Genomic DNA, 26,301 nt, shown 5'->3' with positions numbered 1-26,301 from the left:
GTCACTTCACAGGGCTCCCTCCCAAGAGGCAGCAGCTCCACAACCCATCACACCCCCTCACCAGCAACCAGAACGGGCCAAACCCCCCCAAGAGATCCAGATGGGAATTCAGAAGCGCCACAACAAGGTGTAAGTGCAGGCTTGGACAGATAACACGAACTCCCTTACACCCCACCCAAATCCTTCTGGCTGCGTTTCAGGAGCTCTCCCGAGCACTCAGTATCTGGATTCCAGCGCAGATCCCTGTGAGCCACGACCAACAGAGGCAGCACGTTCGAAATGGAGCCTCGGAAGGGCATCCCTCTGCACAGGACAGGGATGGCTGAGCACCAGCCTGGGCATCACTCATGGTCCTCGTGGCACTTGACGGTGCCGTGGGGACCGTCCCAAAGCGAGGAGTGCTGCGGCTGTGCTCCTGCAGAGATGCTGCCAAGGGCCAGCCGCTGACATCTCGCCATTAACTGCATTCACACCACTCTCCTGCCACGTTTCCCAGGAAATCTAGTTGCTATGCAAACGGAAAAAAAAAAAAAAAAAAGGGTTAACTGCCTGATATTTCTGTTCCTGAGACAACAGACTTAAATCTTCTGGGAGACTGCTTATTCCCATCCTCTTCTTCCTGTAGCTCTTTTAGGACAACTCCCCTCAACTGCAAAACCATCAGCACATATTGTTGCACTTTCCCTGAACCCCAGCCATCCCTTTAACTCCTTCCTGCCCAGCTCTTTTCCCGACTATTCCTTGTCATTCCAAGTGACACCGTGGTTCTGCTGCTGCGCTTCACCAGCCTCCTGGAAGGGAAGCTCTGCTAACCTGGCTGTCAGATCCCATCACTGCTGAGGCTGCAAATCCTCCCTCCCAAAACCTGTGGATCTAAAGCTTATTCTCTGCCTCACAGACTACAAAAGCACGACTGTTACAAAGAGCCGGCGGCTCCCGAAAATCCAGCAGGCCTGTTTTGCCTTGCAGTGGTCATTTTGCTCATGATTGATGTTCAGGAAGTGGATTGCTTCCCCTCTTGTTAGACCCTATCTGGATTCACAGCAGCCAGGATCAGCAAATGCTTTCCGCTCCGGTCCCTTTTAGCTGTGTCTGTAAATGGCCTTTGAGCCACAGCAATTTGGAGGTATTCAGCCTCTGAATCCCTAATTCCTTTCAGAGTGGTATCAAGGCTCTGCACACGCTGCCACCCCGGGAATGCCTTGCTAGCAGCTTCCCATTTCACTGGCTGTGCCAGCGATTCAGCTCACCAGGATGCTTTGTCAATGTAGTAATCCCAGCAATTGTCTGCTTGAGTACTTCATGGCAATCAAAAGCCATTTAAGATTTCAGGTTTGTCTTCCTCTTCCCCCCTCCCCATCTTCCCCCAAAGATGTCTTCCTGTCACCAGGACATTAGCTCATTTCTTTCACCAACGGAGGTGAGAAAAACGCATTTAGCCTTACTAAGAGTCTCTTTATCTGTCTCTTCCAAGAACAGACATCATCTCTAGAGGTTAAACCAAAATAGCAGCACAGTAAAAAGCCATACTCAGATCTCCATCTAAGGGCTGAAGGAGCCCGATTCCATTAGCTGAATTTGTTAAATTGCATCTTTAGCCATTGTTTTGTGCGAGCTGATGTTGCAGATCTTGTCCTCTAAACCCAGCTCTGCCACAGCACGAGACAAAACCAGGGACAGGAATCCTTCCCACACCAGCAAAGTGAATTCCTCCCCAAAGAACACTCTGGACAACACAGTGATAAATTTCCCGTTTCCAAATTCTTGATGCAAAATCTAATGGATGCTAGACAAACTATTCTGCCATAAAACCTGTTACGTGATGTCCCAACACGACTACAGCCTCTCTGTATATCTAAATCTAAATTACACAGCCCCTGAGATTTGCAATCCAAAATGCTCCATCCCACATGGTGAAGGAGAACATAACCCTGAAGATACAGATTCCTTCACCCATTTCAAAGCATCAATCATGCACTCTCTGTAACTTAATTACAGGTCTACTGCTGGAAGAAGGAATTAAGTTTCCATTAAAACCATTGCTGGTGGACAGTATGCCTCAGATTGCCCAAACAAAGCAATTTTACTGCTTTATTAATTTGATGCTGATATAAAGACAGATATCCTGAAACCAGAGCTGAGCTGGGAACGATGGTATCATGGCCCATCATACACAGTTTTGCCATCCTGCTCTTACTGGCCAATGGGGCCAAGTACTTTTCAGCCAGGGCAGGCAGGACATGGAGAAGGGTTTGTTCTAGCACAAGACTAAAGGGGATGTTTTATTAAAGATCTGTCCCAGAGCTTCTGGCTGCTCCTCTGAGGATGCTGGATGAACCAGAGCTGGGGTATACCCGAGCTGACATTTGAGCTCTTAACTCTTTCCAATTTCCCGAGCAGGCTTCCCGTGCAGCCTCCCAGCACTGCCTGCTGGCACACACACTGGAGCCACGAGCATATCCCAGCACATTTCAGCGGAGCAGAGTTTCACCAAAGCCACAGACATCTCTCACAGAAGAGATGATTATCCTGATGTTGCCGAGGCTTTGGACAGAATTGCCGTGAGCCTGGGGCACACACGGCCATACCCAGCTACACCTGGGGACCACGGCGAGCAGCACACAGTGCAAAGCACCAAGACCGCTCCAAAATTAGGTGTGCTCAGGGAACAAACACAGCTCAGAGAGACCTTGGTTCCTGCATCAGCTCAAGCAGTCTGAGGCGTGGAGAGTTTCACCCAGGCTGACTCTCCTCACCCGAGCTGTTTCACTACCTGCTCCAGCCTCAGCAGCAGCTGCAGGGAGCCCAGGTGGGTTCTACTCCATTCCCAGATGCCTTTTCTGGGTCTCCTTCCCAAGCACACGCTTTCGGCTTGGCACAGTGGTCTTTGCTTCCCTATCCAGGGGATTCCAGCGGTCTCCAAACTTTATCCCAGTTACCATCAGGCTGTCAGCTCGCTCCGCAAGCAGCAGCCAAAGACCGTACCAGCGTGGCGCAGCTGCGCCCAAGGCAGAGGCACTGAGGGACACACTCTGATGCCCGCGTCTCCGCCGCTGACGGGCAGGCAGTGTCCCCTCGCACCGGCGGGGCTGCCTGACCCTCAGACAAGGTCACTGGGGCCACCTGCCAGGCGGAACCTGGCTGAGCCAGACCCTGCGGGAGCGGAACGCGACTCACTCGAGCCCTCGCGTGTCTGCCGAGCTGCCCGGGCAGCGGAGCAGCGCTCGGGGCTGCGCTCCTCCCTCAGCCCGCCCGGAGAGCGCCCGGGGCTCCTCAGCGAGCCCGGCTCAGAGCGAGCAGCGCTGGGGCTCAGTGTGCCCCGAGGCTCGCTCGCACCTGCCCCGGGGAAGGGCGAGCGGTCCCCGGGGCCGGCGGGAGCATCCCGGCTGTAAGGGCATCCCGGCCCGGGCGGTTTTACCCCGGGGGGACCGGCCTGAGTCCAGCTGAACGGGATCGAACCGATCCAAGTCCAGCTCGGCTGAATGGGACCGAACCGGGCCAAACCCAGCTCGGCTGAATGGGACCGACCCGAGCCAAACCCAGCTCGGCTGAATGGGACCGAACCGAGCCAAGCCCAGCTCGGCTGAATGGGACCGAACCGAGCCAAGCCCAGCTCGGCTGAATGGGACCGAACCGAGCCAAGCCCAGCTCGGCTGAATGGGACCGAACCGAGTTGAGACGAGTCCAGCCCACCCGAACCGACCCCGAGCCCATCCCAGACCCCAGCCCAACGCAGCCCACCAGCCCCCCCATCCCCGCCGGCCCCTGCCGCTCACCGGTGCGCGGCCACGGCGCGGCTCCGCAGGTACTTCTGCGCCGTCATGACCCCCACGAAGAGGAAGCTCTGTGCCGGCGGGCCGGGGCGGCGCGGCGGGGCGGCGGCGGCGGGGGGGGGCGGGGGGCGGCAGCCCGGCGGGCGGGCGCGGGGGGGCCGCGCCGCCGCCGCCAGCTCGGAGGCGCGGGGCAGGACGAGGCGCGATGCGAGCACGAAGCCCAGCACCAGCCCCAGCAGGACGCTGAGCCAGGCGCGGCGGCCGCGGCCCGCCATGCCCGCCCGGCCCGCTGCTCACAGCGCCGCCGCCGCCGCCAGCCGCGCCGAGGCGCCCAGCGCCGCCATGGGGGAAGGGGCAGGGACGGGAAGCGGAGGGAGGGGAGCGGGGGGCCACCCGCCACCCTGGCCCTGCCCCTCGGCACAGGCGCCGTGTGCGGCCCCGCCGCGCTGCCCCTGGCCCCGCCCGGCCGTGCCGGAGCCGCCGCCGTGCGCCCCCCGCTGCAGCCCCCGGGACGCGGCCGTGGGGAGGGGGCACCGAGAGCCGCGGTGGGACCCCGGGACTGGAGCCAGCTCCCGCAGCACCGCCCCGGAGCGGCACCGCTGCACGGCCCGCCCCGTCTCTGGAAGTGTTCCAGGCCAGGTTGGACGGGGCTTGGAGCAGCCTGCTCTGTGGGAAGGTGTCCCTGCTGCCCAGGACACGGGGCTGGAATGAGATGAGCGTTAAGGGCTCTTCCGACACAAAGAGGTCGGTGATTCTGTGACAGGAACCGGCACCTTAACCAAGCATTTCACACAGGGGACAGGGACTCCGGGCCGGCATCCCACACTGGCACCTCAGAACTGGAACACCAGAAGCTCAGCCCAGCTGTCCAGACCAAGAGGGGCAGGAGGCCAAGAGAATGTGGATGCTCAGCTCTGGGTACAGGGACTGAGACACTGGACATAACCCCGGGACAGGCATCCCAGCACCCTGCACCAACACCCCGTGTCAGAACCCTGGCTCAGGGGCCAGAACTGGGAGCCCAGCCCTTCAGACTAGGGTGGGAAGACACTGGGACACAGATCCAGGATAGGCACCAGGTCAGGTCCCTGCTGCCCAAGAGACCGAGGGGATGCAGGCAGTGAGGAGCAGCCTTGCAGCCCTGTTTGCCTGGCACTGGTGCATTTGTGCAGCACATGCTGTAGTGACAGGGAGCCAAGGCACAGGCACTCTCTGGTTTTTCCCACCTTGCTAATTAAACCAACCAGAAATAGGTCAGTCTGTTTCCATCCGCAGGCTATAGTGAGCGCTCAACAGATTGAAGACTTTTTATGTATTGTGTGAAGATTTCTTTTTCCTTTGTCCACACTGACTCTCCACGTGCATTTCATCAACAGAGCACTTCAGCTTCAAATGCAGCAGCCATAAACCCCTCACATTTCACAGGAAAAAAAACCATCCAGTCTGAACAGAAGAAACTTATCAAGTACAACCCGCTGACCTCCTGCTTATCATTGTGGTTTCCTCCATTTCCTGCCCACTTCAGCCTTTCCAATTGCCAGTCTTTTCCATTTTAAATTTTATTTATATCATGATGTCATCCACAATGAGCTGGGAAGAAGAAAGTCTTGGTGTAACGGCAGCAACCTCTTGAGCAAGAACCGTTGCAAAAGAGGATGTCGCACCACATTAATACTCTACAGAAATAAGCCAAAGAGACATGACAGATTTTTTATGATCACAAGTAACTGTCTCGCTTCTGGGATTGAGCAGGTAATGACACAATCTGCTTATCTAATGAGCTTGATGACATGTCTCGAAAAAAACACTTTTGTTTGGGGTTTATTGCTCTTGTGATGGTGCAATCCTCATACCGAGGTCAGCACAGATGGATTTGTGATGTCAGGAACACAAATAACACAAGGAAAGTGCCACCAGGATTTATGGTATTAAACAACAATAAAATTGATTACAAATAGAAATTAGATAAGAAATACAAGCAGTGAACAGGAAAGAAAAGCAGGATGTCTCCTTTTGTTTGCCCGTGGGCAGAACAGAGATGTTTTGAGTGAGAGGAGTTTGTGTGAAGAAGAACTAAATGGTGAAAGAGAGAGAAGGGAAGAACAGTTCAAACTGGAGTACACACAAGACAGGCAAAGCCAGGAAGGGCAGGAACACCACTGCTTGGCAAAAGCCAGCTGGACTGTCCTTTGCATCCCCTCCCCAGCCACCACTGTCATTTCTTTCTACTTCCCAGGGTTTGCAATGCTTCACAATTATTTCTAACTACTGGTGCACTGATCCTTTCCATGAAGTCTGTGGTTATCCTTGGCCCGTGCCACTCTGCACACGTGGATCTTTTATTGTGCTTAAAAAAGGTTCTTCATTAAACTCTGCTTCTCTCCTCTCCCCACAAGCCTGATCATCAGGTCCTGAAATACACGACACCAAGAGACATTCAAGCTAAAAAATAAAACAAGGCCACTCCTTTCCAGGAGAGGCACATGTGGCAAGTCCATGAGCAGGAAGGAGATTACTCTCTGCCTGCTCCAAATCAGCTGTAAAAATCTCCTGATTCAAGGGAAAGCCACTGTGGCCTATGAATTACAGGAAAAGGCAGAGCTAGCGTGGTTAAAAGGCAATAAAACAGAGAAAGGTTTGGGTTGGGGCTGAGGAGCTGTCAGTTGGCTTCTTCCCACAAAGAAAAGAAGTTAGTCATCAGAACTGAGAACTCTGTGCAACTTCAGCACACATGGAAATGATGAAGCAGAGCAGCACATGCCCCTGATGGATCTCCTCAGCCCAGAACTCTCCTGAGCATGTTCCCACCTCCTGGGCAATTATGGTCCTGCAGCTCAGCATGTGCAGGGACAGTCAGAGAATGCTTGGGAAGGGGCAGGAGAAGGAAGGGGAGCTTTCCTGCTGCCAGGATTTGTCCCGGAGAGGAGGCACAGTCAGGTTTTGTACGAGGTCACACCCCTGGCTGTAAGGCTGAGATGTCCAGCTGTGAGGAGGGGGTGCCACCTGAGAATGCTGCAATGCTCACACAACTCCCACAGCACATCCACATGCCTCCCTTTATGTCATTTATTGTGCCAAACTCATGTTCTAAAGTGCTAGGCACACACATGCCCCTTTTACTGCTTCTGCCCCCTCCGCTCTTCTTGCATAGAGCAGCTGCTGGAAAAAAAAGCAAAAAGGCAGATTCAGAGAAACTTGAAAAGCATGGCTTAGTCCTTCCAGTGGAATTATAACACTGTTACCTGCCTAGAGTGTATTTTTAATCTGGATGGCAGCAAAAGGTCATACTGCATAATCATATTTAAGTGCCATTCTCTATTAATACAGCTCTTGGTCTCAATAGCTGTCACTATACATCATGGTTCCTATATATTCAAAGACGTGATATTTTTCTTTTGTAACACAGTCTGCAAGCATAAACGCATTTTTATGCAGCATCTTTTCAACTCCTTGTGGGATGGCTGCAGGAAGTATTCCGAGGGCTCTCCAAAATCTGCAGAGGATGCATGTGGTGTGTGCTCATCTCCACGCTCCCGTCCCACTCCCTCCAGCGAGATTAGCACCCAGACCAGCCGGTAAGAGCCCACTTGACAGGCCCACATAGTTTAGATTCATAATCAGATTAACCAAACAGTAATCCTATTTTTAAACAATGAAAAAGCCAAGTCCTTGAGCTGCCTCTGTGTGTGTGTGTGTGCATACAGAATAAATGTCATCCTTTTGGAATAAAGAACTTGAATACCAAATGAAGAAGGTTTCTTCCACATAGGAGACTTTGCTCTGTAGAGGAAAGAAGGACTATGTTGCATTATTACCACTTTTTCCCACTGATTTTGATCTCCAGCAATCCCACTCCAATACTTGCAGGATGTACCTTCTACAAGATATATTCTTGACCACATTTTAAAATAATAGCTACAGAAGTGCACTACTCCCCAAATGCTCCAGAAACTTTAATTAGGAATGTTCCAATACTCAAACTTATATTTTAAAAACTGCCCAGGCACTGGAAAATGAGCATATTTCATATATTCAATGTAACAGACTCACAGTGGAAAAAATCTCACTGGGCAACCAGTAGCATTTGTCTCTGTCACAGTATTTCCAGCACCGCTGCATTTTCCCAAATGATGCAGAAACTCCTTTCTCAGCTCCAGCACCCACTTTTTTTTCCCCTCCCCATCCTATTCTGGTCCTGCCACGGCCCAGTCCCAACCTTTCCCCAGCCGGATGACTCAGAAGTGCCCGTTCGAGGGAGAGCAGAACTGTCCCCGTTCTCCGACAGCCGGCCCGACATTGCCATCGCCCGGCCCGGCCCCGCAGTGCAGCCGCCTCGCCTTCCCGGCCGGGAGAGGTGGGAATGCCATGGAAAACCCTCCTGCTCCCCAAGCAGCTCCTCAAGGGCCTGCCCAACCTCCGGGTCTCATCTCCCCGGTGATGGGAGCAGCACTGCGGGCTGTAACCAGGCACTCGAGCTTTGCGGAGGGGACTGATGCATTTCTGAATGTGGTGCTGCCACACCTGAGTCAAGAAAGCACTGGAAAAGCCCAGAATGTATATTGGAAAAAGAGAGCAGCAAGATGTCATAGCCTGAAAAGCAGAACACCTAAAGAAGTGGCAATTACATTACCTAAGAAATGGAATTCACAGGTAGTGTTGCCGCCCTCGCAGTACATGATAAAGTAAAGCTGTACAACTTGATTTTTTGGTTTTTTCAAAGTGCAGCTTTTAGGCAAAGCTAACAGTAATTCCCCATTTTAATGCAGGGTACTAGAACTAGACTTAAATGCCAGGTATTTCAGGGTATCCATTTCCTTTCCGTTCTCTTTAAATAAAATTTTCTAAGTTCTTTTCCTTGCCTTCCTCCACTTTTACCCACAGAACCAGCTCAGAAGCTCAGCTCAGTAACAACCACACAGAAAGAATCTATGGTAGAGGAAGGAGTGAAATTGTAAATTTACCAGTGATCTTGCTCTGTGCTGAAAGTGCTTTTTAGCAGGTGTGCACTTCAAGATAAAATCACAGCAATAAATACATGAGAACAGCACCTGCCTCCCTGCCAGCACCTTGCCACAGAAATCTTCAACAAGAAATGTGTATTTTCCCCACCGAAGCTGAGCTGAGGGCACCTATTCCACTGAAGACATTAGTTTCTCATAAAAAAAACAACAGAAGTTTTTGAAGTCACTGGCTCTGGAGCTGGGAATATGGGCAGGGTGTGTGTCAGGCTGCCCTGGAAGCTCTCACAAAATCAGCTACGACGGTGCAGCTGGGCCAGGACACCACCCAGCCAGCAGCCGTGTGCTTTTCCTTTGTGGTTGCAGAGCTGTTCCACAAGCCAAGCTCTCATTCCACACAGGAGGGAGAGGAAAAAAAAAATGAATTAAAAACCCAAAGCTTCAGCCCATCGAAGTCTAGACCAGCTTTTTTTACAGCTGGAAATTGCACAGTTTCACTGTTCAGCTATAGCACGGACAGAAACACTCTGGACCCCACTTGTGGCTAAACTGGTCCCTGACAAGGTGCCACATTTTAGCCTGTACAAGGGCAAAATTCATCCAGAAGGTGGATCTGATGCTGAGATGTGTGCTGATGTACAGCCAGCCTTGCAAGGACCCAACTGCACAAGGGAGCTGCCTGCTTGAGCAGGAGAGAGAAAGAACAGCATTAGAGGGGTTTAAATGCAGCCAGTAACAATAGGGCTGCTGGTAAAATCTACAGGAGACTCTCAGGCTGGATGCCATCCTCCTTCACTGAGCTCTGGAATGCAAAGTCATCTTCTAGGGAGGGAAATAAGACACACACCCCCCTCCCCCCCAAAAAAAAACCCAATTTAAACAGCTGAGCTGAGTATCAGCAGAGTCTGAGCACGGAGCCACTGCAGAACAGCCCAGCTCCTTGAGTTTGGAGTCAGAATAGTACAGAACTGCATAAACACAGCAGATGAGATGTGCTAGTACTGGCATTTCACACCTGCACTTGGATTTTGCAAGGACAGCAGTTCCTTGCAGATACAGGTGCAATTATAATTTTCACTCACATTGATCTCTGATTGAGACACAGATAACTCTGGAACACCTGGGAACAGCTCTGCTGACAGATTCCCCCATTGCCCTCACTCCCCCAAACTCCCTCTTCTGTTTGTTATTAAAAATTTCCAGCATAAGAAAGATATTTTTTAAACGCCCAAGTATGCAATATCACTCTTAAAATCTTTCTCTCATTTCACAATGTTTTTTAAAGGCATAAACAAAGCCAAATAATTTTTATGAGTCTGACAACGTGGGTTGTTTTGTTCAGTTTTAACTCCAGTGCTCAGTATCTCCTGATGAATAGTTAAGAGAACTATGCACAAACCAGATCTCATCTGCAATTTAAAGAAAACAAAAAACTCTGCTCCTCCAGCATATAAATCATCTAAAAGCAACAAAAAATACTTAGCTGCACTTCTTAAGCAAGTAACATTTTCTGGAATTTTTTGTGCCTCTGAACAGTTGCTTGATTTTTTGACTTCTTAATACCCAAACCAGATTATTCTTCAGTGGTTAAATAGCATTATCCAGCAGTTAAATAGTTTATTACCCAGCTTCTTCCAGACAGAGGTATTTCCAGAACATCTGCATGAGTAAAGCAAGAGGCTTCTTGCATAACTGCTCTAGTGGGGGGAAAAAAAAAAATTTCCTGAAGGCTTTTTAATATGATCTTTCATAATTCAAGTTCTTGGGAATTCATACCAAACCAGGAACAATGGATTCATTACATAGTTCACTTTCACCTAATGCTTTCTACATGCTTCACTCCTGAGCTATAAAGCAGCAAGAAACCACCTTTCCATAATGGTTGTGGTCAGGGGAGAGCTTTCCATTTGAAGTCAGAGGAAAAACTCTTCCCTCTTGTGCCTATTGTGAGCCAAAAGAAAACTTTCATGAGCTGAGGTTCGTCCTCCCACCCTGTTCAATAGCTTAGAAGTGTCTGACTAAGAAAATTCAGAAACTTGAGGATTAAAAAAAAAATTAAAAATCAGGCTGAAACTTCCAGAAATATGTACATCATTTCACTTTCACTTGACATGTCTTATTAAACCTTAGAATTGGGCAAAAAGCCATATCCTTAGTCCTAGCCAGAAGCAAGTCTTGAGACACTGAGAAAGATTAGCATATGCTCAGTTAAGACCTGCTTATTTATTTTGCAAATGTTTTCACTGAATTAAATAAACTCATCCCTGACCATCTTATCAGCACAAGGATTTCTGCTTCTTTAAGACAACAACCTCCCCCAGTTGTTTTTCTGAAGACATCTCAGTCTGTTGCCTGCTTTCCCAACACAAGGGAGATGTTTCCTATGGCGTTACAACTTAGTCCTACTTCCTGAGGAAGACTCTTCAGATGTTGAAAATATCCTTCCCCAGCGCTATTTCTTTTTGTCTTATTCAGGATTAAAACCTGAAGTTTGAAGGCCTCTGAATGAATTTCCATAGGAACATCAACAGCCTCACTTCACCTTCCACACACACTTGGCCAAGCACTTTGTTGTGTCTAAAACAAAAGCTCCTTGGCCTTTCAATTTCATTACCAACTTTTAAACTCTCTAATAATGCTCCTGTTGCGTTTCTAGTCAAGAGAAATATCAACAAGCATATGAACATGTATTCAAAATTGACACTTGTAGCTATTGATAAGCACAAGTATTCCAAGAGTAAATATTCAGAAACAAGTGCTCTGGCAGCCCTAAGCTCTAAGGAGCCACTGCTCCCCCCCCAGTGCCCACAGACCAGCTCAGGAACAGCAACTGGACACAGGGACACTTGTCCTATGCCAACAGGAATTATTTCACTCCTTTCCAAAAACAACCTGGATTTTATTTGTCTGTTGCATTTTAGAGAGAAAATCAAGGGGATGGGATGCTTGGAAAGTTTGGTTATGATGACCAGTTGTTTTTTGTCCTCGGTGCTGACATACACCAGAAGGATGAACACCACACACTCCTTGCACCCCTCACTTGCCAGTGTGGCACTTTCACTGGCCAGAGCCCTCCTCAGCACACACCACCCTCAGCTTTGGTGCTGCCCAAGCTGCAGCAGAGTTACTTCATCTCCCACCTTGCTTTATACACATTTATTGCACTAGAACAAATGTTTTCTATAAAAAAAAGATGCCGTAGAAAACCACAAGATTGTAAATACTAAATTTACGATGTTTGCAATTATATTTAATATTAATAGTGTCTTGTTTTTACAAAGCAGTTGCAATAAAAAAAAAAGAAAAAAAAAAGGAATAGCAAGAACCCCCCTGTCTGCTGTCTATCATCAGTAATCCTCACTGGTTTGTTTACCATTTATAAGGAAAACATCATTCAAGCTGGCTTGTCACAGAGACTCTTCTGCCATAACTGGCCTTTGGTGCAAATCCGTGACATTTGTCAGATCACCTGTGCTTTTTCTGAAAGTCCCCCTCCCTAAATTCAAGGTGTCTGCCAATGATAATATCCTTACTCTCTAAATGACTGTGTTTAGTTGGAAGGTAAATCTGGTAACACATCTGAGGATGGTAAATATCCTCATCTCACAGAGGTAAAGTGAGCATAGATAACTAAATTTGTCAGAGAGCCCAGATCTCACAATCACAGGTGATTCACCCTGGCTGGAGACTAGACTCCCTCTCTACAGAAGAGTGAAAATTAACTGATTATACTGAAATTTTCTCTTTGCCCTCTCTAAGAGGATCAGGTATTTTTCTGGTGTAGCATCAGCCAATGTCTTACAATTTGGAAAGGGTGTAAATCAAACAAACAATATCTGTTTTAAGTTAACAAGTGCACTGAACCAGTCCCAAAGGAGTCCTTGTGACAGGCCAGCTGCAGGCAGCTAGACAGGGGGTAAGATCAAGCCTGATAGTGCCAGAGGACACTAGGGACGTTAGCCTCATCCACCTGCTGACGGGCCCCGCCGGCCAGGTCTCCAGGAGCACGTCCCTCCTCCTTCTCCAGACAGTGGGTTATAGCCTGGAACACAGAGAAACCCACTCTGTTAATATTCATCCTCCACAGCCCTTCACCAAGGCACAAGGAACACCAAAAATAGATCTCATAATATTTACACCTTGCTCATCCTTTATGCATGCAGCATTTTAGGGAGAATGAAAGCACAGAAAACATCCAGACTTGAGAGGGTTTCTCTCTTTTAAAAACCATTGCATAACATTTGTGTTTTAATTTGATCAGTTTGGATTAAACAAAATTGAAATGAATCACCATTTAATTTTTCTAAGTCTGCTCTAAAGCTGCAGGATAAATAGAGAAGCAACAGCAGCTCTTACAGTAAACTCTGTAGAGTGTTATCTGTTCTCCAAGAGCCCCAACAGCCAGGGACTTAATCCCTTATTCCAGTCCTGCAAGGAGTAGTCTGAAGGTGAAAATGTAAATCCACTCATTAATACTGCAAAGTATTTTTTTAGAGCATTTGAAAAGGCAAGCATAGGTAGAAAAGGCAAATGCACTTTAGTTGAACATCCTAATGCTGTAACTATGGGAAACTTCATGTCAGAAGAACCCACTCAGAACTTGGCAAACATCTTCAATTTCTTCTGCACAAACCTAAGAACCCAAATCCTAGTAACCAGGGGGGTTTACAAAGCAACCTGTTCTGAAACTCCCAGCATCACCTTAATCTTTGAAATTTGTTTTTCCCATACCAGCCAAGTTTTGCTTTCTAGCTCAACTGAGCAGCTGAGCAGCACAGATGGTTCTTTCACTTCACGCTGATCTACCTCAGGGGAAGATCTGAGACCTCTAATTCTGTAATTGGTTACTTAAGTAAGGACTTTGCTGTGGATTAAAATAGGACAGGTAGCAGCTGGAAGGGTGCCCAAACCCAGCTGCCCTGATCCTGGTTCTCAGCATAGCTGATCCCTGCATTTCTCATCCCCAGGGAGGTAAATATCCCATGACAGAGCTATCAAAGATACCTGACAGCATCAGACATCACACCCTCATTAAACAACCTAAGATGAATCAATGGCTTAATTCCTTCAAATGTCAGGAGAAATACTCAAAGCAGAAATCCCAGCACTGCACTGTTATTGAGGTTTAGGATGTTTAATCAAGAATCCACAGGTTTCATACACTTAATCAAGTCACTCACTCAGCACTGCACCCTAAGTGGGCCTCCTTTTCAGCCTGATTGAGGCTGTCTGGATGATCCACTCCGCTGTGGAAAATTGTCATTAAAATACACCCAAATTAGCACCTGCAGGTATGGGCAAGGGCTGCTGGGCTGAGAGGAGAGGAAGCAGACTGCCTGCATGGCCAGTGAACCTGACATGGGCAATGTGAGGCCATAGAAAGCACTTCATCCGTCAAGATGATTCCAGCAGGTGACTGAGTTTAACAGTGAGATGCACTTTCAGAGTTGGTAAAAGTTTATACAGCTACAGGATTTATACATTCAATAGGTCAGCACTGTGGTATTTGAAAAGTAAGGTCACATTTTACATAATAATTTCCTTTCATCTTCTGAATATACATAATACAAAGTAAAATACCCTCTTCTTGCATTTAATCAGTACTTCAGGTGCTTGAAAGACAGGTCAGATACTAAATTATTGACCTTATACAATAATGGGGGAGGGATCCCAGAAACACTGTAAGAATCTGTAATTCTGAGTGGCAAAAATTTCAGTAAATTATGCCAAAGCATATTTACAAAAAAAAACCCTGATACATTCTTTTCCCAGGGAAAAGCACTCACAAAACTCCCTGCCAGCTTTCTGCACAAAGGACAGAGCAGACCAGCTGATCAGAGATAAAGAGCTCATTTGTAAGGAACGTTTTGTTTCTTCCTTTAAAAAGACAAAGAGTATGTACAGAGTCCATAGATACAGCTGGATAAATGACCTGTTCCATGCTCAGAGTGTCTGAAGGATTCCATACTCACCACCTCCTCTCAAAGGCTTTTTGTTTGGTTTAGATTTTGGGACTGCTGAGGCAGAGGCACCAGATTCTACTTCTTGCTGTTCAGAAAAGCAAAAAAGTTACTCAGCACAAATTTCAGCTCCCTCAATCACACAAACACAACTGTGACATGATTAATATGGTTGTTACCTGATTCAGTTTCAGGTTTCCTTTGTAGCTTTTTCCTTCTTGCATACTCTCCCACATCGCGATCTTCTGCCTTCGCCTCTCCTCCTCCAGCTACGGAACAAATCCAGGATAAAGCTTTAATCTTAAAACTAAGATTTCAGAGCTAACAGAATCCCCAGAAACAACAGACTCATCAAAATGTGTCTATCTGATGCAGTATCCCTGAGATTATGGAAGAATTTACTCTTTTTATACACCCACGTCTCCGCCCCTCCTCAGGATGTCCTGACTGAGTCTGCGGCTTCTTTTGGCCACTTGATGCTTTAAAACATTTTGAAAGTAAAACAGAACCAGTGGCAAGTTTAAACCCTGAATGCATAAAAAGTACTAAGTAAAGAATATTGCATGTGACAGTAATTCAATGCACAACGTGGGGTTCTACAGAGGAAAGAAAGGACTTTTCCTTTGTTTTTAACTGCCGATATTACTTGAAGCATGAGCTATAAACTGAGGTCTGAGTGTCTGACTGCAAAAGCAAACCAGAAGAGGTGGGATGATGACCAGTGTTATTGCTATGCTGATCACACCTATTTTCTGCACTGCCCCACTCAGCAGTTCACTATTCCTCATGATCTCAAACTATAATTCAGACCCTTCAACTGCAGCAATGCTAAGCTACATTTCTAACACTTATATTTGCCATTAAGAGCAGGAAACACACATATGCAGTGGTATAGTTAATTTAAATGCCAGCAAACCCCTCCAGCTATTCACTGCACACACAGCTAAGTTCCTGCAGGTACAGATTTACCTGGGAACAAATGAACACCAGACCCACAATTATAATTTGCTACTTTCTTTAACAGCAGCAAAGTTCTTGATGAGAAATTTATGAGTTAAAGGAAGAAATGCTCTCTGGTTACCTGTCTTTGCTTTTCCTTGTATCTTTCTGCTTGGGCATTCAATTCCTCTTGCATCCTGAGGCGAGCTGCTGCCAAAGCTTCCTGCCTTCTCACCACTGCATCAGGTTCTAGGAAATCAGGAAAGAGTTTGCAAAGCTACTCAAAGTAAATTCTAGATGGTCTCCTCAAATAATTGTAATAAGGACAGCTTCATATCTATCCCTGCAGCTGTTTTTCTAAAAATAACAGCTCAAGTTCTGTTTCCAGCTAATCTTTTATAGTAATTTATATGCTGAATTAAACTTCATCATATTTTACTGTTTTAAAGCAATTGCTTTAACAGGATTTTAATAAGGACACAAATATAACTAACCATAAAGTTTAAACTTCACACTTCAAGGACACTTCCTTCTATATCTGAAGGATTTGTTAGATACAAATTAATTCAGAAACATCACCCAGGCTTCACAGGGACCATTTTTACCCAGAGAACTTCTTTTGCGCAGAAGGATGAGGCAACCAGCCCACATTCACTCCTACTCCTTCTGGCAATGGGTCCTGCTGGTGTCAGTGCAGCAGTGGATTTAACACCCTCCATCAGCAGACAAATCACTTACAAACATGACACAGATCTCAAGAGACACCTGGAGGTCTCAGAAAATCCACACTGAGGCACCACTGCTCTTCATGAGTGGCCTTTGAAGGTCAATAGGAAAATTAAATTATACCCCCCAAAAAAGGCAAATGTTGCTCTGTCTTCCTCCAGAAGCTGAAGCACCTCCACATTTGTTTGCCTCATTTTTTGCTATGATCCAGTGATGAATATGAAAAAGCAATGTCAGTACTTTCAGTAATTTCATTTTTACAGGCAATCTGGGCAATTAAATCATCATTTAATTATCATCACAAAATAACAGCAGAAAGATAAGGGCATGCAAATAAGATTTTACTGGGGCCCCATGTCCTGTCGTGCCAATGTGCCCAAGGGATCATTGCCAAGCACTCATGGATTTGGCAGAGCCACGAGCACAGCCTGTGCTTCTCAGCAGGATCCTGACTGTGAGATTTACAACCTGTGCCACACTCCCAAAGATAACAGTGTCACACCCCAACTGCACACAGTCCTGCCACAGCAGGAACTGGGAAAGAATAACTGGAAGGGGATGATGAATATTAATAAAAAGTGAGTATTTATAGAAGTATCTTCCCGAAGATTTAGATTTGGGAGTTTTGGTTTTGCTTGATAAGTCTAGAAGTTATTTGGTAACTGACCACGGGTGCTTTTAGCCTCCATCCCCTCAGCTCCTGCACCACCAAAGAGTAGATATCCCCCGTCCTGTGATGTCCCGCTCCTTCATTCCCAAACACCTTACTTTGGGACACAGCTTTTCCTTTCTTTCTTTTAAAAAGACTTCCCTTGGCCCAACTTTTCCCGGTGATCCCCTCAGGCTCAGGGGGCTGAGCCGTTATCACGAGCATCACTCTCCTCTAAAACCCCTCACAACCGGATCTCCTTCAGGCTGTTACCAGCTCCAGAGCCCTGTGCGGATCCGAGCGGCTCCCAGGCACCCGGCCAGGCCGCGGAGGGCCAGCAGGAGCCCGGAGGCCACAAGCGCGTTCCGTACTCACCCTCGGCCGCCTCAGCTGCTCCGGGCCGGCCGCTCGGCCGCGACGCCAGGCTGCGGGACACCTTCTGCACGAGGAGATACACGGCGACGACGGCCAGGAGCATGTACCAGCCATAGCTGGACAGCACCGAGCCCGCTGCGATGGGGACAGGCCGGAGGTGAGCGCGGGCCGCGCGGCAAGGGGCCCACCCGGGCGGGGGAGCGGCCCCCACTCCGCGCCTCGGCCCCCCCGCCCCCCCCCCTCACTCCCGGCCCCCGGTCCCTCACCCGTGTGCTGCAGGGCCCCCAGGCCGCCCGGGCCCAGCGCCGGCCCGGGCCCTGCCGCAGGACCGTCACCCCCGGGCTCCATCACCCGCCGCCGACTAACGTCTGGGCCCGCCCCGCTCCGCCAATCACCGCCCCGTCCGCCGCCGCCTCACATCCGGGCTCGCCCCGCTCCGCCAATCACCGCCCCGTCCGCCGCCGCCTCACATCCGGGCCCGCCCCGCTCCGCCAATCACCGCCCCGTCCGCCGACGCCAGGAAGCGCCGCGCCGCCGCTGGCCGTGCCCGGGGTGACGTGCGGCTGCGCCGGCCAATGAGAGAAGGGAGGAAGGCGCAAGGCGGCCAATCAGGATGCGCACGAGCCCGAAGCGGATGCGGCACCACCGGGAGAAAAAGGGACCGTTCATTTATTGAACAGCGAAATGCGCGAGGACGGGAGCGATGGGGCCCTGCCGGGGACAGGAATGGGACAGGAAAGGGCTCCTGGGGAGGGCCGGAGCGCGGCACGGCCCGGGCTACGATCCGTTTGGCACTGTGTCCTCTTCCATTTCTTCTTCGCCATCCTCCGATGGGCCTGAAAGGACACGTCAGAGTTTTAGGGCAGCTGCTGCAGACGTTGCTGTTCTTTTCCCACCCCTCTGCAGAAGAGTTATAAAGGGAACGTTTAAGAACTCTACAGAACGGGAAATCCAGGTAGCCCCAGTGTACAGAAAACTGGTGCTATGGCCAGCCTGTAGCTGAGACCCATCTCTGCAGGGCTCCCAGACTCACTGCTGTACCCACACCCAAGGCACTGATGCTCAGCACAGGTCCCGAGAGACTCTGTAATTCATCTCATTTTGTTCAATAACTGGGATGAACTTTGGAGTCATCCAATGCAGCAAAGCACCTTGTTTGGCACCTTGCTCTGGAGGGAGTGCAGGTGACAGCCCTGAGCTGCACTCAAGGCCAGGCAGATCACACAGAGCCAGGGATGTGCTCCACACATGACAAACTCCCACTTTTTCTACCCAACTCCCTACAGAGATCACATAAAGCATCAGGAATCAAGGAAGAGAGGTGGATTCTGTTTAAAGAAGAGTAGCAGAAGTAGAGAGTGACCTGATTTCCGCTCCCTGCCGGGGATCTGTCCCGCCTGCAGCAATCCCTTCAGCCGCTCCACCTCCGCCAAGGTCGAGGCGTTTGCTATGGCAGTCTGAGAAACAGAGAACTCAGTGAATCCTCACACACCCTGTGTCAGACTGCTCAGAATAAACACAAAACCCAGATTTCTACCAGTTAAGTGATGCTGAATGCCTATGGAAGTTCTACTAAATTCCAGTTCTAGAAAATTCTACAAATGACAAATCATTACCTCCCCCTCCCTTAGAAGAACCCAGGTTAACATTTCACTTAAGTTTTCAAAATACAGGTAGGTCAGAAGAAAACTTACAGAAAAAGAACCTAAACCAGAGACAGGACACGCTGATCTATTTGTCTGAACAGCACAAAGGAAATATTTGTTCAATTTGGATCCATGGCAGCTCTTCTCCTCCACTTTTCTCCTGCCATATTTACCTTAATTGCCTCCACATCCCCTGGGGAGGGCCCAGTTTTCTTTTTGTCTGTTGGCAGACCAGCTCCTGGATTGAAGCTTCAAAAGGAAAAAAAAAGACCTGTTAACACTATTTGAAGAGTAGCTGCTTCTCTTAACTTGAAATGCTTCCAAACTAGGTTTGAAAGCATTTCATTCCATCAAGTGTAGTATCTTATCTCTGTTAACAAACTGATACAGTGAAGAATTGCCTCCTTCAGAAACACCAGCAACTTGTCCTCACTGTCCCATTACTTCCCCCCACCTTTCCATCTGCTCAGAGGCAGAACTTAACTTTATTAATCAAGCAGCTGACAAAAGCTCTTCAGTTTGGATGTTGTTGAACACTCAGCTGGTCTGTTGCCATTACAAAAGCAGGGTGGATAAATAGACTAACTGAAAGTGGGTTTTCTGTTCCCATGTGTCGAATATGATATTACAACAGCCTAAAGTAAAGCCTGCACTAAAATGGTCAAAAGAAAAAGGTTATCTGCTGCTGCTGCTTTAAGGAAAATCACCTGCTTACTCTAGAACTGTCACAGACCTGAATCCCTTTCCACTCACAAACTCGAGCTCAAATCCATCTATTATATCTTTAAAATGCTAAATAAGTCCAAGACATTTTTCTATTTAACCATGAATTTGGAAATGCTGTTGCCACACATGATCTGAATTCTTATTACCAAATAGGTTAATCAAAACATTACCACTTAACAATGAAACTAATTAAACATACACTCTAATAGTTTAACTAAAGATTTTCATTTGTATTTCATCTCCTAACTACAGCAGATTTTTCAGTTTATTCCCTGGCAAAACAAAATAATTTAGTTACCAATCATCTAGGAGAAAAACCCCACCAAACACAAATTAAATAATGGCCACCTCTCTGCAGTTAAATAACAAAAATAAAATTAAGGTTTCCTGCTTGTTGACTTCAGTGAATCCACCTTGAACAAGTTCTCTCTTTCAGAAATATTTCTGAGATGTATTCACCACCATCCAAAACTCGGGGTGCTTGGACAAGGCACTTCTGGATCCCAAAGCTTTTGAGGCATCCTGCCAGCAGCTGATATTGACATTCAGTTTTCTGCCTGATACTGCACACAAAGAAAGTGGTGTTTCTGAAGGAGGATGCCAGTGTAAATTTGTTTTATCTTACGTTTTTGCTCTCCTGGCAATATCCTTTGCAAGCTGTGCACCCCGTTTGCCCTTGAACATTTTCTCTGCCTCCTGTCGCTCCTACAGCGATACCACACACACACACAAAGTTAATTTGAGAACATCACAGTTTGCAAAGCTTCTGTCTTGGCCAAGAAAGACACTTTGGCTCATCTTCATCAGTGAAATTGGTACATGGAGACCAGATGCAAGAACAAGCAGATAAACATTGCCCAAACACTCCAAGATGTATCAACCTCGTGCTCTTAGAATTAAGAGCTCTTTCCCACACTCACCCCCCCACCCAGAGCTGAGGGCTGTGGTGGTTTTGCTCATTTCTCTAAAGGTGTCTCCTACCAACACCAGAGACACAGAAAAGAGTAACACTAAACAAAGGCACTAAAACTTAATTAAACATAATTAAACAGATTCTATCCTTAACAGAATGAAACCATGAAAGGAAACAATGAGAGTGTTATAGACCCACTTACAGAGTTTCAATAAAATTTACAACTATGGCAACAAGACCACTGTTCATGGTGAATTTTCAAGAATGAAACAAACAAACAAAATAAAAACAAAAACCCAAACAAACAAACGAAAAAGAAAAAACCTAAATCAAAAGCAATCAGACTTACTTTGAGCTTCACTTTTTGAAAATCCAGCACTCTGACCTGGGGAACTTTATGAATTAGATATAATCTGTAATGTTTCTTATTTGTTACAGGATTCCTTAGAACGCTGTGAAATAAATAAAGGTTATAAAGAGGCTCTCAATACAAAATATTTTAAAATACACTTGTATTGAAATATATTAATATACTTGAAATGAATTCATGTACTTCCTGCTGCAACAGATAACAAATAACATCATGAAATAAGCCTACTGACAGTTTTTTGATACTATGGAAACTGTAGTAAAAACTTGCACTTTAGCAATTCAGTAGATTTAACTGAAGGACAACATAAAGAACAACCTCAAAATAATCACAATACTCCCCCCAAAAATAATTGAAACATCACTTTTCCTATCTGGACACTGAACAATTGAAAAATCACAGGGCAAGCTGTGTTCCTCTCTGTCCCTCACACCAAATGTGATACTATTGAAAAGTCCTTGTTTGCATGTATTTTAAACTATTTTTTTTTTAATCAACCAATTAAACCTTTCGGTTTTAGGTTTTTAAAGGTTAAGTTCACTTCAGCACTTGTGTATTGGTTTATAGAGATGTTAATCTCATTATCCCAACAGTCTATAAAACCAGTATTATATATATATATAAAACAGTATGTAAAACCTCAGACAATAATTACCAGATGTTTATGAAGAGTAGAGGAAACACTGTTTATCAATTCAATTTTTAGACTTAAAGAATCTGTCACAGCTCATAAAAAGCAGTGCACTCCAGACCAAAGCAAAGGGCCAGGCCAGCAGCAGAGCTCAGACACCAGAGAAAGAGCAACTTTTCTTTCTGGGGTTACATACCTCAGGTAAGTCAATGATTTAATAGTTGCCAACGGATCCAGTTCACCCTGGGTGAAGGGAAGACAGGAAGAAATTTTAAGCCCCTTTAGCAAAAAAATCAAATAATTGAAAATGAAGTTTCTGAACTTGTATCTCTTTTAGAGATTAATTAAATTACTGTAATTATTTTAATAGGAAAACCACTAAGCTTTGTGACTGCTGTTCCACTGCATGAAGCAAATCATGTTCATTAAAGCATGTACACCATTAACTATTGCCAAAACTACAGGATATTGCTCTAAAGAGAAAGAACCAACTATTACCAAAGGCACACGGCACTACTCTCAGGCAAATGGTTAATTAGAGAGATGAAAACCACAAATTTTAAGCTTGTTTAGCTTTATCCTGCATCACAGCTTACCAGTTCAGCAATGTTGTTGTTGGTAAGAATGAGCTCTGTGAGGCTGGGCAGAGCCTGTTCCAGGTTCTCACCAATCCGACTGAAGAACAACAAAAACCAAAGGTTTAATTTAGGGCAGGAATTAGCAATGGTGAAAATACACAGAGAAACACAATAACACAGAGGATCTCTCTGTGAAAAACCCACTGTGACACCAGCAGAAGTTTGGCTGAGCATCCAAAACACTTTTCTAACAAAGCTAGCAATATGTCACTGCAAAAACATTAGGTGCAATATGAGATTTAAATCCATTCCCTTGCAGGTATCCCTTCTTCTTTGTCTTTATAGAGCTGATTATTGAAGTCCAAAGATCTGGCCAAATCCCAAACTCTGCATCTCCTTGTGCTGGCTGAGAAACAAACACCGACTTTTGCACTGTATGAGGAAAGAAACTGAAAGAGGGCCCACACAGTGCTCCGCGCTGCTTTTATTGCCTGAAACAAACACTCCTGCACCTACCCAGCACTGACAGACACACACACCTCTCTCCCACAAGCATTTTCCTCTGCCCCAGGGTCCCATCAGGCTAAAACACAGCCCCTTACCAAATCCTGTTGTTATTCATGAGGAGAGTTTTCAGCCTCCGCAGCAAGGGGAATCCGTCCAGTTTGCGGATCTCATTGTCAGAGAAATCAATGGCATCAAACTGGTCTAGAGTGGCACCCAAGTTCTCAATAACAGGGATTTTATAGCCTGGAGGGAGAGTGCAAGGCAGGGATCAGATGGTGCCCACAGCAGAGCAGACCAAAGCAAAGCAGAGTGTGTGGGGGCAAATCTGGACGGACTGAGGATGACGATAAGCCTCAGACAAAACACCTCGGGATCGACTCTCCCCCTCAAACCAAACAGCGCTCACGGCTTTTTCAATCCTTCTTCCTCCCTCTCAGCAAAACCACCTTTCTGGCACATCCCTCGTGCTGGGAGCACATCCCACCCCCACCACAGCACATGCCTCCTACATCTCCCCGTCTTAGTGGTTGAGAAGAGATGATCTTTAGGCTCTCTTCCAACCAAAACCATTCTCCCGCTCTGTAATTCGCTCCCTCACATCCCCCGCAGGTTCCGGAGCCACTGGAGCCTCTTTAACCACCCCCGGCCACTGCAGCCCCTCCAGCAACCTCCCCGCGGCTTCCCCGTCCTGCTTCGGAACCTCCGGCCACGGAAGGCTCCAGGCCCCATTTCAAGATCCATCAGGGACCCTCCAAACCCCAGCACAGCCTCTCCTCCGGGATTCAACACAGTCCTCCCTCAGACTCCACCACACACACAGCCGGGCCTCAGCCCTCCGCCCTCGCCCGCCGCCTTCCCAGCACAGCCCCTCTCGCCCCGCGGGGGGCGCGCACCGCGCAGGTCGAGCTCCCGGTCGCGGACGGCGTTGGTGTACTGTGCCGCCTGCTCGATCAGCTCCGCCGTGAGCTTCACCATCGCCACAAACCGCGACACACCGCGACAAGCAGCGACACCGCGACACCACAGCGCGCCAGGCCGCCGCAGGACACCGCGCCGAGCGCCGAGCACGCGCAGGCCGCGCAGCCGAGCGCCGAGACAGCGAACGGCAGGGACCGCCCCATCCCCGCATTCCCCGCCTCAGGGGCCGGTACAGCCCCCAACACCCATCCCTCCATTCCTCAGGGGCCGGTACAGCCCCCAACACCCATCCCTCCATTCCTCAGGGGCCGGTACAGCCCCCAACACCCATCCCTCCATTCCTCAGGGGCCGGTACAGCCCCTAAGATCCATCCCTTCATTCCCCTCCTCAGGGGCCGGTACAGCCCCCAACACCCATCCCTTCATCCCGCTCCTCCCCGGGCCAGCCCCACGCCTCAGCCCCTACAAGCTCAGAAGCTTGGCTTTGCCGTCAGCAGTGCCTTAGAGAAGCACGCGTGCCACCAGGGGTTCCCTCCCACCTTCTGGTGTTTCCAGGCACAGATTTATCTGCAGAAATCCGGGCAGAGTGGGAACACACGTCCTGCCATGGCTGGTGCTTCCCTTCGGACAGAACCGTGTTCAAGCACTTGCTGCTTCCCTCCTGCTGCAGATCCAGGGCACCTTCTACAACCACAGCTCTCAGTGCTTTCCGTCCATCCCAGCAGCAGCTCAGCCTTTGCTCCCGGACATTGTGCTGCCCATAAGTGCTTTCCCCCTGCAGCATTTGGGACAGTTTCTCCGTCCCTGCCGTGTGCATTCCTGGTCTCAGAGTTGCTGTGATGGGCTGAGAACACCCCACAGGCTGCAGCACGACACACACTCTTTATCTGTGAGACAAAACCTGCCTGCAAATGTCACTACATCCCCCTAAATGGCTTTAAGGATTTGGGGAACAGCAAGGAAGAGCTAGGAGTTGTGCTGGGGGAGCTGAGGTGGCTCTGGCTGCTGTGCCTGGCCAGGAGCTCCCACCCAGGCCCCTGGGTCTGAGGCTGGGGCACTGCCTGGCACTGCTGGGAAGGGCTCAGCTGATGGCTGAACAACAGTGCAGGGGACTGGACTGAAAGTGACACCCCCAGACCCCCAAAACCTGCTGAATGTCACCAAACCACTACTTCTGGGGAAGTCCTTCCCCAGCCTTGAAGGCCTGCGGAGCAGGATGAGGAAGGATTTCTGTCTCCACTGCTATCGAGGGAAGGCTATTTTTTGTGAGACATGACATTTCTGTGAACCCAGAGGATGTGATGGCAGGCCAAACACTGCAGCCACGCTTGGCACTTCACAGGGATGGCTCATGCTTTTCTTTTGGGAGCTTCTCAGGGCATCACCGCGGGCACGACGCCTGGCTCAGTCCCCAGGACTGCAGCGTCAGAGCTGGCCCTGCCAGGGTTCAGCTGGGCTCAGGCAGCTCCTGTGCTCCCTGCTGTGAAAACTCCTTCACCAGAGCTGTATGGGAAAGCACAGAGTCAGGTTTTTATAACAGCTGCATTTGTTTTATAACATAGGAGGCAGCAAGAACAAGAGGGAGCTGTCACAAGGAAAAACCCAAGAATTAGCAGCACTGTTGTACATGACTCAGACATCATGCAGCATTAAAGACAACAGAGACTTTAGTCATTTCAGGCAGTTCTCATAAGGAGACTCTTTTCAGCCTCCTGGAAAGCAGGTCCTGCCTCTGAGAAGGCCAAATAAAACATGGACCTGTCTCCCTTAGCACAATACATCTGTTTGCCTCAGCTCTACAGCCACAATAGAATAGTAATTGCGAGCAGATGGATTCGGGGTTTCAGACGCTGCACACAAGCTCTCGACAATCCTTTCTTTGCAATGGAAACTCAAAGCAATGATTTTTTAAGATCTGTGTTCCCCACCTGCCAACTGCACAATGGCAGATGGCCGTGGCTGCAACCCCACGGCCAAACTGCAAACGAGGAGTCAGGCTGCGCTAAGATTTTCCAGAAAACAGCTATTATAGATTTGGCTTTGGTGCCAAGAGACAACAGAGAAATGAGCTTTAATAAATTGCCTAAATATGCATTTATCTTGAAGACACAGCCACTTTGATCCTCTGAGCATACCAGTCAGACTTTAATAGCTCCAAGCAAGTATTGCAACAGCTTGGAGAAATAATCTGAATTTTATTACTTTACAAGAATGATTTCTGAGGGAAACACTGGAAGCTGATGTTGTTGCATGAATTCAATGTGCAGAATTTGTTTTTCTTTCCCTGGCAGGCTGGAAGGCAGCAGAAAGCAAGATAGAGCTGGGACTGCTAGGGACTGGTCGTCTTAAATTGCATTGCCTTCCCCAGTGTGTATTTTAAGTTATGTCAAGATGTAAGAGTGAGCATTTTCCTTTCTTTGTAGCATTTCAGGACATCTAAATATACCAGGGAGCAGTATTTAGAGGCAGGCTGCTGTGAGCCAGAGAACTGAAAGGCTGGCACAGTACTCCTGATCCACAGCTCCTGTTTTTTCACTAACACAGCAGGAGAAATGAAGTTTGGTATTTTCCAACCAAAGGGGCAGAAGCCAGGAGTGTGTTACCCCAGTTCTGACCTCTGGTTTGGCCTGAG

At 48.1% G+C, this 26,301-nt stretch overlaps 3 protein-coding genes across 4 annotated transcripts in view; all 3 read right to left on the bottom strand.

Annotated features, from left to right (window-relative positions):
* The window catches only part of CHSY1 (chondroitin sulfate synthase 1), a 75,275-nt gene extending 71,227 nt beyond the window's left edge, over nt 1-4,048 (bottom strand). Inside the window, exon 1 of the mRNA XM_014251219.2 lies at nt 3,777-4,048. Coding sequence (XP_014106694.2) covers nt 3,777-4,048 — 272 coding nt within the window. The remainder of the gene's footprint in view (nt 1-3,776) is intronic.
* Nucleotides 4,049-11,959: 7,911 nt separating this feature from the next.
* On the bottom strand, nt 11,960-17,763 carry SELENOS (selenoprotein S). 2 transcript variants are annotated; one of them, XM_014251223.2, is made up of 7 exons: nt 17,647-17,763; nt 17,381-17,515; nt 15,773-15,879; nt 14,871-14,960; nt 14,704-14,779; nt 13,088-13,173; nt 11,960-12,773 (listed from the first exon to the last, which is right to left on the bottom strand). In XM_014251223.2, the coding sequence occupies exons 1-6, from the start codon at nt 17,726-17,728 to the stop codon at nt 13,106-13,108; spliced, it is 558 nt and encodes a 185-aa protein (XP_014106698.2). In that variant the 5' UTR covers nt 17,729-17,763; the 3' UTR covers nt 11,960-12,773; nt 13,088-13,105. The 2 variants fall into 2 exon arrangements, with proteins under 2 accessions (XP_014106698.2, XP_014106697.2); XM_014251222.2 differs by lacking the exon at nt 13,088-13,173.
* Nucleotides 17,764-18,031: 268 nt separating this feature from the next.
* Nucleotides 18,032-23,808, bottom strand: SNRPA1 (small nuclear ribonucleoprotein polypeptide A'). Its single transcript, XM_005521625.3, has 9 exons — nt 23,645-23,808; nt 22,847-22,994; nt 22,263-22,341; nt 21,863-21,909; nt 21,015-21,117; nt 20,378-20,457; nt 19,200-19,275; nt 18,744-18,837; nt 18,032-18,216 (listed from the first exon to the last, which is right to left on the bottom strand). Exons 1-9 carry the CDS (start codon nt 23,724-23,726, stop codon nt 18,158-18,160), a joined length of 768 nt encoding a protein of 255 aa, XP_005521682.1. The 5' UTR covers nt 23,727-23,808; the 3' UTR covers nt 18,032-18,157.
* Nucleotides 23,809-26,301: the final 2,493 nt, after the last annotated feature.

Source organism: Pseudopodoces humilis, chromosome 16, assembly GCF_049639895.1.
Source record: "Pseudopodoces humilis isolate 2021_Gansu_Grassland_sample_001 chromosome 16, ASM4963989v1, whole genome shotgun sequence".
NCBI lineage: Eukaryota > Metazoa > Chordata > Aves > Passeriformes > Paridae > Pseudopodoces > Pseudopodoces humilis.
Note: the sequence above shows the minus strand (reverse complement) of the source record. Positions and strands in the feature narration are given on the sequence as shown.

Excerpts from the sequence above, each read along its gene's own strand:
- SELENOS (XM_014251223.2), bottom strand. The coding sequence starts at position 17,728 with ATGGAGCCCGGGGGTGACGGTCCTGCGGCAGGGCCCGGGCCGGCGCTG. Across the intron at positions 17,516-17,646 it reads GGGGGCCCTGCAGCACACGG|CGGGCTCGGTGCTGTCCAGC; the intron begins GTGAGGGACCGG and ends TCCCCATCGCAG. Across the intron at positions 14,961-15,772 it reads ACAAGGAAAAGCAAAGACAG|CTGGAGGAGGAGAGGCGAAG; the intron begins GTAACCAGAGAG and ends TTTGTTCCGTAG.
- SNRPA1 (XM_005521625.3), bottom strand. The coding sequence starts at position 23,726 with ATGGTGAAGCTCACGGCGGAGCTGATCGAGCAGGCGGCACAGTACACC. Across the intron at positions 20,458-21,014 it reads TTCAAAAAGTGAAGCTCAAA|GAGCGACAGGAGGCAGAGAA; the intron begins GTAAGTCTGATT and ends GTATCGCTGTAG. Across the intron at positions 18,217-18,743 it reads CGGCAGGGAGCGGAAATCAG|GCCCATCGGAGGATGGCGAA; the intron begins GTCACTCTCTAC and ends GTGTCCTTTCAG.